Below are 14,176 nucleotides of genomic sequence, written 5' to 3'. Positions count from 1 at the left end.
TCCCTAGACTTTATTTGTGGGAAGCCTTGAGAAATTCAGTGGTACAAAGAAGGAGAAAAAGGTCGAAAGTTTTGAACTGAAGCAATAGTGGCACACAATTAAATTAACAAAGAGTACAGGGGAGGAAGGAAACAGAAGCTAAGAAGATCAAGTGCCCATCCAAGACCACATACCTAGCAAATGGCAGAACTAGGAAGATGCACTGAGAGACAGATTGTTGAGGAGAAACTGAGTTGTAAGAAGGAAATTAGTGACCATTCACTCAGAAAAGTAGATGAATGTGTGATGAAGGAAGAGGAGTAGTAGCTTTATTGGAAGAGAATTATGTTTTGGAAATGGTAACTAGAGGAATGGGGCACCTTCTCCAAGGCTCTTCCTCTTCTTTTATGGGTATGTATTCCAGCCATGGCTAGGATGAATAGAAATTATTCCAATGGTGCCTACTTTGGAGAATGAATATGTATCACTACCACCATGTCTTTTCATACTTACCCTTGTCCAAGGGAATCCAGCACCAGGGACAGTGAAGGAATCCTCAAGACAGTGATGAGTGTTCAAGCTGGGCAGCATCTGGTCACTATTTTTTGGAAACTTCTCTCCTAATTTAAGTTGACATTCCATATTGTTTGTAAATAGCATAGGTATTTGATATACAGATATAATATGGAAAGTGCTCAGACTGCCTCCTGTGCGTGTGTTTGTGTGTGTGCCTGTTTGTATGTGTGCATATGTGAGAAAGGCAGTAGGAGGGAGGGAGAGAAAGAGAGAGACTAATCCATTTTCCTAATTGCTCTTTTTCCCCAAAGTCTAAAACACACATGAGGGAGAAGTATAACTTGCTTCACCTCTTATCCATTCCTCGATCTCAAAGAGATGTCCTAATAAAGAGCCCCCTAAAATTTACAAATTTCTTCAAACTTTATTGATACACTGCACAATCACAACCATCTCATGTTCATCCTGAATTAGAAAAGGTTACAACTACAATGTAACATGCACAAAATTCAGGTAGTATATTCACCCTCAATACAATTATTGACAGAAATCAAGTCTTCATTGATTTTTGAAGGAAAAAATAGAGAAAACAAAAGGAAAAGAACTCTCAAAGGCTGACAAAGTTATACTCTTGTATCATGTGATAAAAATTTTAAAGCATTTGAACATAGATTTTTTTTGAAGATAATTGTGAAAATGGGCACACCCATTGTCTGACACAGCTATTAACGGCACCATTGATATATTTTTTTAAATCTAGAGGACTCTGAACTTGACAGATACATTTTCTTACACCCACACATTCCTCACAATTGCACTTTACATTTCACAAAAATTTCTGAATTATTAAAAATGCTCCCTTTTACTAACACAAGGGCAGCTATTATTACTTATCATTATTATTGATATCCTTATTAATCTGCCAGATAATGTAGGATGTAGCCCCTCAAGCATGGTAGAGGGTTCACAAGCTTTCTTTCTCCACCCAGTGGTGTGGAACAACTGTGTGTCTTAAAAGGGCACCACTGAAAGAAACAAAAAGGAATCTCTTCCAAAATGCTGAAAATTAGGTTTAGCTAACTACTTTCACCATGAAGACAATTGCCTCTAATTAAGTCCACTCCACATTCCTTTGGGCTCCAACTACTCCGCACCTGAAGGCTAAATTGCACTAGTTCAGCTATATCAGTTTCTTTCTTTTCTTTTCTTTCTTTCTTTTTTTTTTTTTGCTACATCTTTTAATTGCAAATCTATTTCTTCTTCTTTTCATTTACTTCTCTTCTCTTAAGTAAGAAATGAGGGAAATGAGACTGGCATTTTTATTTGTTTGCTTTTAGTGATCGTTAGGAGTTCTCCTCATATGCTATCTTTTTAAAAATGTTACCTTCCTAGTTACACACCTGTGAAGATTTACCACAACTGCACAAACTTGTCTTGAATGAAAGAGACAGGGAAGCCTTGTATAACAGGAAGGGAAGTAATTGAATACAAGAGTTTCCAGGAACAGGGCTGTGCAAAAATTAAAAGAAAAGATTCTTGCTGTTGGAGAAAAAAACTTAAATGCATTTTTGCCAAAAAAGGAAAAAGTTTTATGCTGCTTCCTTTAATTTCAAAGGGACCAGACTTTTTTGGGGGAGAGAAGGGAGAGCAGGAGAGGACTGATTCTAGGTATTACAAAGCCAGTGTTTCTTTCTCTGGTGCAAACTCAGGATCAAATTGGAGAAAGATACCTCATAAACTATTTTAAACTATTCCTTCCTTCCATCTGTGATGGAATTCGTGACAGCCATGTACAGCTACACAGCGCAGGTGCACATTGGCACTGGAAGCTTCAACCAAAACTTGAGTATTCAATTTCCAGCCATTCTTGCAGTGGCTGTCCTAAGCTCTCTTTGGGATCAACTGCCCATTCTAGGGTTCTCTGCTCTTTTGATAGCTCTCATAATGCAAGTAGAACTTGCTAATTCCTCTTTGTTGAAGGCAAGTAGACTGGGCTGATACAGAAACAGTTTGTAAACTCAGCCTCAACTCCAGAGCTGCTACTCTGAGCATGCTCCCTACTAGGTTTTGAGAATTAACTGCTTAATCTAGAACAGCATACTGTAGGAAAAGGTGTGGACTTCAGAAGAAAGAAGCTCAGATTTGTTTGACACAGAGCTGTCACTTTTCTTCTGTTCAGTTGAGCACAATTGCAGCCTGCAACTAAACAATCATGCACTGAGCTCTCTGCATAAAATAGGTGCATGTTTTGACAACCACTCCTCTAAAACTCCACCTTCCTCAATTAAAACAAGAATGAGAAAAGCTAAATACACTTGTTTAGACTTGCAGATGACTATATCAGGCACTTGACATTAAACTATTGAGAAACAAGCTTGGCCAGGGACTTAACACTAGCAGTTGCATTGGCATTACTTTGGTGGAAGTACATGTTAACTTTGTTCTGGGGGAAGGGAAGAGTTTGAGAATTATAACTTTTGCTGAATTCCTCTTACCTAAACTACTGATAAACCTTATTTGGTTTTCTTTCCACATGGAAAACCAATAATGAGCTATATGTTGCTAGGAGTCTTCTTTTTCCTACCCTTATCTCCTCCCCGCCCCCACCATTGACACCACTGAACAAATCCATCCAATAGGACTTATCCATCCACCCGCTATGAGTAAAGTTGAAAAGGCGTATGTGAGTGCAGATTTTGCGTTTAGTAATCATTCACTGTTCTCTATGCTTCATGATGTTAGGTAACATCTATCATTACATGGAATCATCCCCACCAGAATAACTCAAATAACACAGAAGCTGGAATGTGTCTGTTGAGAAGACACTTTCATTTCCAGTTCCCCAGTGCCTTGGGTCTTATGTATTTGATTTTCTTTATCCCAGACGGAGGATTGACTGTAGCATGTTCTTCTCTCTGAAACATGGCCAGAATAGGTGCTTCCTAGTGTCCGGTGAAGAGGGCAGAACAAAGTGCCATAGTGACCCTGAGTCCAGCCTTGTTGGATTTGAAAGATTCTGATGATCACTTGCCTTCCTTTATTATAAGTCTTGAAGTGAGGACCAGCTCCAGCTTGTCCATTTCAAGCACCATGTTCTCCCAGACCATCATTTCTCCACAGCTTTCACATTTACTCCAAAATAACAAACAGTATCAGTCACACACTCAAAGGGCACATGTACCTCTCAAACAATGTCTGCACCAACCTAACTCCAGATGCTGAGCACGGTGACAGATCTGAAAGGTGTATGCTCAGCCTTTAATTCTGACTTTGTGCCTGGTTGTTTCTGGAACTTAGAATCATAGACTGTTTTGGTTTGGGCAAATCATTTATGTTCTCAGGATCTGGTTGTTGGCAGATCACTTGAAAATCCAGATGTCTGTTTATAGCTGCCAAGGGTAATATTAATTTTGCTCACACCAGGTCTACCTCTTATGACAGTGCCTAACTTTTGTATACCAAGGTAGCCTATGTTTGCATATATGTGTGTATATGTACACATATATGTATATATTTCCTCATTCTGGGTTTTGTGCTCATGTTGCGATGGTGGAAAAACACTGAGTGCACTTATATCAGAGGAAGAAACCAATTAAGTACTAAAAGAACAGAACTCTATGGAGCTCATAGTTACTAGCTTTTAGAACATGGTCCTGAAAAAGGTTGCCTACAGAGGCAGGAAAGGTCTGTAAGAATGTCACTGTTGATGCTTCTTCTCACCACTCTGCAGGCCAGTCCCTGTGGCATAACGCTATGTAGTTTTCACTGCTATTCTTTTGAATCACAGGCTCCTTTGATGACTAAGTCCTTCTTGTCCCAGGAGACAATGCAGAAAGGTCAGATCTGCTCTTCTTTGTACACCAATTTGCTTTGAACACAGGAAGCTGGGGTCATTCTTCCCCAATCCACTAGAGAAGCAGCCTGTATCAGAGGAAATTGTGTCACTTGCACTTTCCCCCTTCTGTTTGCAGTGTTGTGTTAATCAAGTGCTTAGAAATTAAGTCAGTTGCTCAAGTGCCCTCAGCTCAGAAGAGCTTCCTGAAACAAATACCAGAGTTGTCAACACACCCGCCATGTAATTGGCCTCCATCAGCTTTTTACTGGATAGTTTTCAAACAGTTCACACCAGAACTGGAGCAGAAAGAAGACACTGAGCTATAGTTATCATACTCTGGCAAGTGGACTTCTATCTTTGCATTGCAGAGACAGATGTGTTTTTTCTTTAAGGTTCTTGCTACTAACAAAAGCCAGCCATGAAAGTGGTCCTATAAGTTCCTGACATGTACTTTCTTGAAAGGCTGAGAGAAGCATGAAGGCTGGTACTTTAATCCTTCAGCTGTGAAAGAAGAAATGCAGTGCTAATCAAGGCTCTCTAGAGCTGATCTGCTTCCCAAGAAGGTGGTTTAGGAAAGTGTCTTCTGGGAATTGTGACTGAATTTTAGATTGTTACTTTGGTCCATCTGTTAACAACATCTAATTCGGGTGGATGGGTTACCACATTCCAAAGAGTCCAAGACATGGGATATTGCTTTTCTATGGAATTAACCTGTGAGATCATTGGCTTCCACATGAGAAGTTAACTGGCAATTTTGAAGATGCCAATGTCTGCTGATGGCAGAGGAGAAATGAACAGACACAATATGATTAGATTAATATGGAGATGAATTGGTAGTGAGTGGTGGGGAGAGAAATAGAAAGAAATATTAGACGATTACATTGAGAGAATGATAAATATTATAAATAGAATGCTAGACAGCAAGACAGGTGGGTAGATAATTGGATGGACAGATAAATCAGACAACTGAGTAGATGGATAATGGCACGATTACTTTGATAGACAGCTTCATGAAACCTAAATAATTAGCCATCTAGTGACCATATTTTATGAGAAGTACTGTCCTTAATATACTTCCCCTTTTTTGGTTACTTGACTTCTAAATTTGTAGTTTTGGGTTGCATGCATAGCCCTAAGCCTGTAATCTCTACAGCTAGTGAAAAAAATGAAGAGGGCAGAGTGGCTAGAGAAGATGGCAAGATTTTACATATACATGTACATATATATGCATATATATATATGAACATAGTGAAATAACTTCCTACAAAGAAAATACATGAACCCTAATGAAATTAGATAATAGTAAGCACAGAGGGAAGGATATGTACATTATACTTACAAAAATGATTGAAAGCTTAAAAGACAAAGATAATAGAAGTCATGATGCAACTCTTGCTGTACATACACTACATTGTGAGTCAAGTTGTGTCTTCAGGGTGTTATCATGAGGCACATTTTTTTGCCCACATGGTTGTGTGTGTGTGTGTGTGTGTGTGTGTGTGTGTGTATACGTGAGAGAGAGAGAAAAGATTGGTGTTAATGATGGTGGGAAGAGAAGCAGAGAAAAAGGAAGGGTCAAGGTAACAGGAACAGATTCCATTTTTGAACACACCAATGAATAATTATCCTACACATGGTAGAACCCTGCCCAACCCTCCCCCAACCCCACTCACTTTAACTGGAAAAAAATTCAAATAAATCAAAAAATCCAGAAAAGAAAAAAATTAAAGAGAACAGAAACAAACAAAAAGAAGCCCAAGCAGATGTGCCCTCCGCAGTGTAGATTAAAGTCTGTGATATGGAGAAGCAAGCGTTGCTCAGAGGACCTATGATTTCTTATCAAAACTTGATGAAGAAGTGGGCAAAGAGGGTCCCTGAGAGCCACAGACATGCCAGTGCTCTAGAGGCCGAGTTTACACCATCAATGACTGCTCCAGGCCCTGTGTAAGGGAAAGAGAAACAGACCCATTAGCACATAAACAAAGGATACCATCCTTATTCCCTGACAAGCAAATGCATAGACATGCTTCTCTGGGAGCATTCCTTTAAATTCTATCCCAACCTTCCTCCTCTTCCTCCCCCAACCCCAGCCCTTCTAGGTATAGAGAAATGGAAAATACCCACTGGAATGATTTGTAAACCCAAACTGGAAAGTCATTGGAATCCCCTAATCACTACCACCTAGTCTGAAAGGTTGGGGTTTGAAAAATAAGTGGGGAGATCTGAGTCATTTAGGCCCATGGGCCCAAAGGTTACAGGAAGAGGAAGGGCTCCATGGTAAGGAAAGACATCATGGCCCTATAATTGTTCTTTATCCGTGAAGATGGAATCCAGTATAGACAGAGTGAGTTGGAAGAAGATAGGCACTGGGAAAGGAGGGGGCTTAGAGAGGTGAGAAGCAGGTGGGAAGTGGGAAGAAAGGGAAAGGGACAGAGTCTAGGTGTGGATATTGCAGACTTTGCATCCTTAGTCTGTATAATTTAGGAATTGTGGAAAAGCTGCTGAGAAAGGATGAATAATTATCCTTGAGAATTTTAAAGATTGTGATTGTTCTATCCCAGCCATCAATGGTGCCTCTCCAACAACAAAGATGACTTAACACCACCAGAACAAACGGCCACCTGATGCTTAATCCTGAAGGAGCCCTCCTCTTTCTTCCTTCTCTCTGGTCCTTTCCCATATCCCTACTGGGAGATATATTCACAGAATCATGAGCACTGTCCCTTTTTCCTCATCTGCTTTGCCTCAGGAAGGCAAACCACATGAACTAGGATTGTCTTCACTGCTTCCTTGTGCCAAGGGGAGATATACCAGTATTTAACTCTGCCATAAGCAAGACTAGAGCTCTCAATCAGAGTATATCACAGTAAGAGCAAAATAAAATATTGCCAAAGGATTAAAAACTATGGAGAGACATTTCTGTAAAAGCAGTGACAAAGGGACAGACATGTAGACAAGATGGTTTGCCTTTTCTTCCATCTTGAGAAGTACACTGCCTCCTTGAGAAGTACACTGGCCTACTAAAAAGAAGCTTTAAAAAGCCAATGAGGATCAGGGTCTCCTTGGACTGGACCAAAATCATTTGACTTGCCTGTTAACCTATGGCATGGATCTATGCCTTGCCTTGGGAGGGTCTAATTGAAATCTTTTGCTTAGGGAAGTCCAGACCTCTTTCTGTAGCAGAGAGCATGCAATTATTGTTATCTCAAGAATTTCAACACAGGTACCTTTTCCCTTTGACTTACTATGTATATAATATTCTATAGACTAAAAGTCCTATTTACTTGACAGCTTGAAATCTGGCTCATGTTGCTCTGCATTTTTCTTATAGAGGATTCCATAAGGGCAGTGCCCAGTTTCTAGCATCGTGCTATTGTCCTTCAAAAGGTTCCACAGACGTTTATGGAAGTTAGCCTGATTATTGGGTCTCTGGTAGTCCTAACGCACATCCTAAGGAATCATACATGGCCTATAGAATGTACTAAGTTGGAAACTACTCTGAAGCTCAAAGTAGTTGTCCTATCATATTGTCTTGAGCAACAAAGGAATATTTTAAGTTTTTTTTTTGTTGTTGTTATTTTGTTTTGTTTTGTTTTTGTGACAGGTTCTTGCTATGCAGCTCAGGCTACCCTCAAACTCAAAATCCTCCTGTCTCAGTGGGTGGAGGGTTTATAGCCACGTTCTGCTTCCATTGAATATTCCAAAGAGTAGAACCATGAGGGTGACTTAACAGACACACAGATTGCTCAGCTTGCTGGTGATAATGATGACACATTAAAATTGTGCTTTCTATGTAGCAAGCATGCTTCTAATTGTCAAACATATTTTAACTCATTTAGCCATCAAAGCAAAACCTACAAAATATGTACTATTGTCATTTCCAGTTTATAAGTGGACAAATTTAAGAATGGAGTAATTAAACACCTTGCCTATGGCCATACAACTTGTATACCTGAAGCTGAAATAGAAGCAAGACACTGTTCCCAGAGTCTAGGCCTTTGATTCTGAAAGCACTACTCCTCTGTATGGGAGATCATACTATGTGCATGTTTTTCAGAGACCAGAGCATCATGGGGCAATGGGATGAGACTGGGAGCCCAGTTATCTGCCTCTGCTGCTCCCTAACTGAGTCACACTCCATTCTGGGCCTTGGTTCCCCTATCTGCAAATTGAGAAGCAATAGGGTTTGATGACTCATAAGGCTCTTCCCCTATTAGTTTTCTGAATTATTAAAAGAGGGAGACTCTACACCTGGCGCTAGCAGTGACAGCTGGTTAGCAGCCGGATGGCTTTCTTTAGGTGATGTAAAATGAGCACTACTGTGGCTTTTAATACCATTGCATGACCCCGCCTCCTGAGACAACAAGAGGGCATACAACATTCCTCGACCCTGTAGTTTCCATTTTTGGCTCCAATTTCTGTACTTCTCAAGGGAGCTGTTTTGTTCTTTAGCCGGTATGATGAGCACCTGCTTTGTTGTATTAGATGATACTTTTGCTATTGACTGCCAAAGTGCCTTTGGTCAATCAGTCTATGAAAAATGGCTGGATTATTGCAGCCAGATAATTAATTTAATCCACTCTGATAGAGATTAAAACAAGCATTGCTTTTCTCATACAGACCCTGGACACATTTGAGATTTGGCTGCTGGTCCACATGGCAGGAGGGTGGAATGCTCTACAAGAGGGTTCTTGGGCTTTGTTAAATGCAGACAGACAGTGGCTCACATCCTTGTACTATACTCTAGATTGGAGGTCTATGAGACAGAAGCCATCAGCAATGAACAAATTTTCAAGTTGCATCTTTACATTAACTCTACTTGACTGAAAATGAAGAAAATAAAGCACCTGGGTTGGGTGGCTCCTGCTGGGTTGCTACATACCACAGTCACTCTCCTGACTTAAGTGCTTCTTTGTACTTTAATATAAAAAGGGATGTCTAACTTGGTATGGTCTCGTGACCTCTCAGGCTCACATCTGGTCTCAGGTTGCAATCGTCTTTTGCATATGTCAGATGAGTGAACATGCAGGGCTACACCATGCTTTAGGGGAGAATTGAAAATGAAGGAATTCCTCACCCTAAACTCAGCAGTGCTTGCAAGAAAGCTTGAACACATGCCTTCAGAATCAGGTGTGTGTGGCACCTTCACATACCAATTGGCTGGGCTTCCCTGGGTATGTAGAACCCGAGATGGCACCAATTTTGACTTCAATAAATATGGAAAAGAATCCAAATGGTGTTTTTGTTTTTATTTGCTTGTTTGTATGTTTGTCAGTGGGAATAAGGAGGAAGGTAGTTCTCATTAAAAGCCTAGAATCTGAGATTTGGAAATGTGAAGCAGATTTTCAGTGTTGTGTTCTGCTCCAGTAAACTGACCCAGAAATGTGCCTGGATAAAGATTATGGATTTGAATAAAGGAGGGTCTGAAAGATAGAGTAAGGAATGGGGTTCATGGAAGCACCAGTGGCAAGAATACCCACTAGGGAACTAGGAAAGGTTTTCTATACATCTTGCCTCCTTAATCTTGCTGCCTCATCTACAAGGCTCTATGTATTCTTTGGAATGAAGTCATTGAAGTAGTAATACTGAGTTTACAGGACTGAAGTTATTAGTATAGTCTCTGGTACAAAGTAGCCATGACACTAAGATAACTGCTGCCATGGATTGCTGACTTTACCCTCCCTGCACTTCCATTTTTTTTGTTGGGACTAGGATTAACATTACCTTATTTAGATCTTTTGCAAGTATTTTAAACTTGGGGGTGAGGCTTTGGTAGGGGAGAGAATGAAAAGTGAGGCCATTTAACCATCACAGTGGTTGCTGCTGAGAGAGGCCATCACCTGTGAGGGCTTTGGAGAATATGGGGGCACTAAGCAGGGTGTGGGGAGAAAGCCAAAAACATGGTTCGTAGCAAAGTCCAAGGGCAACATGCCCTTTTGCAAAGGAAGTGGACCCCAGGCAAGACTCAGAGAAGTCACAGTGTATTGGGTATCTGCTAGTGTCTGTTTTCAAGAAGAAAGATAGTCACAGTCTCTACATTCAAAGAACTTATACTTCAGAAGGACTGAGAAAAACCTCTATCCTCATCTAAATAGACAGACAAACTAATGAACAATTTTTTTTAAAACCCTCACAGTTTCTGGGAAGAAAGCCACTTGGAACAATAACCCCAGATCCCTTTCACTTCAGGAGCATCCTGCCTGGTGGATAGTCTTTAAAGGAGTCAGAGAGAACTTAATCCTGGATCTGCTACCCACTAGTGAAAACACTTTGGACAAAACAGACAAATTTCTCTGAAACAGTGTTTTTAATGCACAAATGGGGAAGTTTTTTTTTTTTTAATCTACCCTGTAGGACTACACTGAGGATTAGTTAAGATGGTGTGTAAAATAACCAAGTACATCTAAAGGATGAATATATATAATGTGAATTAGAACTAGGGCAGTGCTTCCTAATTCCTAAAATAGCGTGCTGTGTAGTATCCTGCTTTAAATAAAGAGATCTTGTGGAATACTGGGTTCTCAAAGATTGTCTAATACCAGCTGAAAGCAAGCTTGTTTGTGGATAGTGAGTGATTTGGTTCCTTCTAAAGAGACCTGGGGTGGCTGCTACACATAGATAAAAGCTTCCTAAGGAAGACCAGTTATTCTGAGGAACAGCACTTAGAAGCCCAATTCTCTCTCTCTCTCTCTGGGCAAATGCCATGTTTAAGGAATAATCCTGCTCTATTTATGGTTAACAATGACTCAATTCAATGAGAATGACTGCTACAAATATCAGGCTTCATTAAATACTTTTTTTCAGGGATAAAATGACAGCAAGAATGTATAATTATGGTCTATCCCATTATTCCAATACCTCCTCCTTCACCCTTTTGAATGCTAAAAATTAATTGCTTCCTTCATGCCTGAAGTTGAGCATCTTTGAAAATAAAGCTGAAATGAGGATGCAAAGCCACAAAACAAACTGTGAGTGACAACAAAATACCTTGGGGACACATATGCAGACAAACACAAGTTAGTTTTCAGCATATATAAAAAAAGAGAGAGACAGCAAAGACAAATTCTAGAAATGGAAAAATCAGTGTATGCATTATGACCAGAGGAGGCCTGTAAGTTCAGACTTGAAGCTCAGTCAAGTGAGACAATTAATACACAAGCAAAGAAATAAAGTCTACTTTTGAGAGGCAACTTACTTTGATAAATTAAATACACTAAACACCAGATTTTTAAGAAGCAAGTTGGATGAGGGTTTTGAGTAGAGTTCAAGCTATGTCTGCAAAATAAGAACCAGAAACTCAAGCCTTGCCTCCCTGTGACTACATGTGTGACTGCATTCAGGGGGGTCATTGGTCTCCTTGAGTGGAGGGTACTGACAATCATAGCACTCAGACTCAGCAAAAAGCTCCCAGAAAAATAACTAAGCTTCTTGATGAGAACATGCCTCGTAAGAGACATCGAATATTAAGAATGTACTGTACATTGTAAGTGATGAAGGTGTTCAAATGTGTTGCTGGTTTTCCTCTCTGTATTATAATGAAAATATGATACTCTTCTTTAACAACAGTAGACTAAGTAGCTGTAATTGTACTAAAATGACAGGTGGAAGGGTGCTCACATTAAAATAATAATAATAAAAACCTGTAGGCAAGTTGAACTTGTTGCTAGCACGGTGAGATCAATGAAAAATCTGAAGTCTAAGTTTTGTTCTGAAATTTGGATAGGTTTTATAAGTATGATTATGAACTGTGTGACCTTCCTAATGAGGAACCAAAGGGATAATGATGTTCTTGGTGATTAAAAGAGGAGCAGGGAAATCTAATTAGAGGATGGATGTGTTACACTTGTTGGTGAAACATAAACCTATTTTCAGCAGTGCTGGTTGATGAAGGCACATCATTTCCCTTCAAAGGGAACTTTTCCTCCATTGTCTTTAATTACAGCAGGAAAATGTGGCATTGTGTTATTTTACAAGTGAGATTAACCGTGCTTTCTAATACAACTAAGACGAGTGAATAAAGAGGCACAAAAGGCAGCCATCTTTGTTTTGTTCTCATAACACACCCTGTTTTGTGCTACCACAAAGACAAAAGCTTAGCAAGTTAATATCAGAAGTTAATTCAAACCACAAAGACAAAAGCTTAGTAAGTTAATATCAGAAGTTAATTCAAATCTATAAGCTCATCACAAACCTGAGAGAGACAAGACTTACGTCTAAGCTCTGTGTCTATGCTGACATCAGCACACCCGAAAGCTCAGTGTTAAATTCTAAATGCTTAGGCTAATAGCCAGATGTCAATGATTCACAGAGAGGAGGTGGGGAGTGAGCCAATGACAAGGAAGCTCATCAGGAATGAAATGTGAAATGTCTGCATTTTTTTTCTAATATGTTGACATTTTGCAGGTTGGGGAAAATACAAATGATTATGCTGCTGTCATCAGCCAAAAGCAATGGTATTTCTGACTCATTCCCTCCCACCTGGATTTAAGCTGTGGATTTGGAAAATAAAAATCATGTAAGTTATCAGCAGGAAATGGACAAATAAAATGTGCAACTTTTGATGTCTCTGCAAGGGTGTCTTCCTGAACAGTGAATTGGAATGTTTGATATAGTCACCCTCCAGTGAAGATGGGAAGGGATATGTAAATTTCAAATTAGAATTGGGTCATACAGGAGGCTGGAATGCAAAGGACAGTCAGAGAAACAACAATTTGGCTTCTCTGGGGGGAGGGAACTCTAAGTCCTTTTGAGTATCTGGCTGTTTCTTGGGTAGTGAAGAATTTCAAATGTATAGAGGCTGTGACGAATGTCCCCCATCAATTGGACAATTTATTTATTAATTCAATAAACATTTACTAGGCAACAACCATTGCAAGATACAGAGCTACATCCTGTAAGGGCAGAAGCAAATACAAACAAAATGTAAGCCTCAGGGCAAGCCACCATGATTGCCTAAAGATAGGCATTGCTTCCTTAGAACAGCTCAGAAATGCCCTATAGGTGGTCTGCCATTGAGCAGAGTCTCAGGCAGGAAAAGCCTGCATGTGTGACCTTCCAACACTCATACAAAACGTGTACAGTGAAATGTACAAAACATATGGTTAGAAAGAAACATGGGATTAAGGTCAAACACCAAAGCCTGGTGTTGCCTCTTCTGTGGTAGAATTCTATTATACACTTAAAATCCCTGAACTCTAAGCTCTTCTCCTTTGAAATGGAAATAATAGTAGGTCTATTTCAAATGTTTCTTAGGTATCTAAGGTCATATATGCTTGAAACTTGAGAGCTGGTATCTTCTTCACTCCTTGATCATGGTATTTCCCATATACTCCTACAGACCATTATTTGATTGTGCAAGTTCAGAAGCTCTTTCCCTCCTTGTATCTCAGTCCTTAGTATAATTCCTGGCATATAGTGGACACTAAATACATATTTACTAACTAGATGAATGAATGGGTGGATGAATAAAGAGTTGGAGCAGCCTGACCGAAGACAGTTGTATGATGGAAACTAGGGCCCAGAGGGCCCAGTCAGGTGGGTTCATGCAAGGCAGCTGGAAGGCTGAAAGAGTGGGCTGATCTCAGGGTGTGTACAGCCTTAGCATCAAACTTCTCTGGTAGCCACTGAAATGACAAAGTCCATTATGAGTTTTGTAAAGTTCAGTTGACTCTGCTGAGTCAATCCGATTGTAAAGGAATTACCAGAGATGAGAGATCCCATTGGCGATCACTGTACTTATCCAGGTGAGATACATGCTGTAGTGTAATGAGAATGGGGAGTGGGCAGTAGTGGAAAGGTTGAGGTTTACTTGCTAGGATTTCTTGGCTGACCAAAGGAGAAGTCAAA

General features: G+C 39.9%; 1 protein-coding gene across 7 annotated transcripts in view; it reads right to left on the bottom strand.

The window, feature by feature from the left end:
• Window positions 1-896: 896 nt before the first annotated feature.
• The window catches only part of Opcml (opioid binding protein/cell adhesion molecule like), a 1,098,377-nt gene continuing 1,085,097 nt past the window's right edge, over window positions 897-14,176 (bottom strand). For all 7 annotated transcript variants that reach the window (XM_074066316.1, XM_074066318.1, XM_074066320.1 and 4 more), the window contains one exon: window positions 897-6,270. In XM_074066316.1, coding sequence (XP_073922417.1) covers window positions 6,170-6,270 — 101 coding nt within the window. In that variant the 3' untranslated portion in view covers window positions 897-6,169. The remainder of the gene's footprint in view (window positions 6,271-14,176) is intronic.

This window comes from Castor canadensis, chromosome 2, assembly GCF_047511655.1.
Source record: "Castor canadensis chromosome 2, mCasCan1.hap1v2, whole genome shotgun sequence".
Classification (NCBI taxonomy): Eukaryota; Metazoa; Chordata; class Mammalia; order Rodentia; family Castoridae; genus Castor; species Castor canadensis.
The sequence above is the reverse complement of the archived record's forward strand: the minus strand, read 5'-3'. Positions and strand labels throughout refer to the sequence as shown.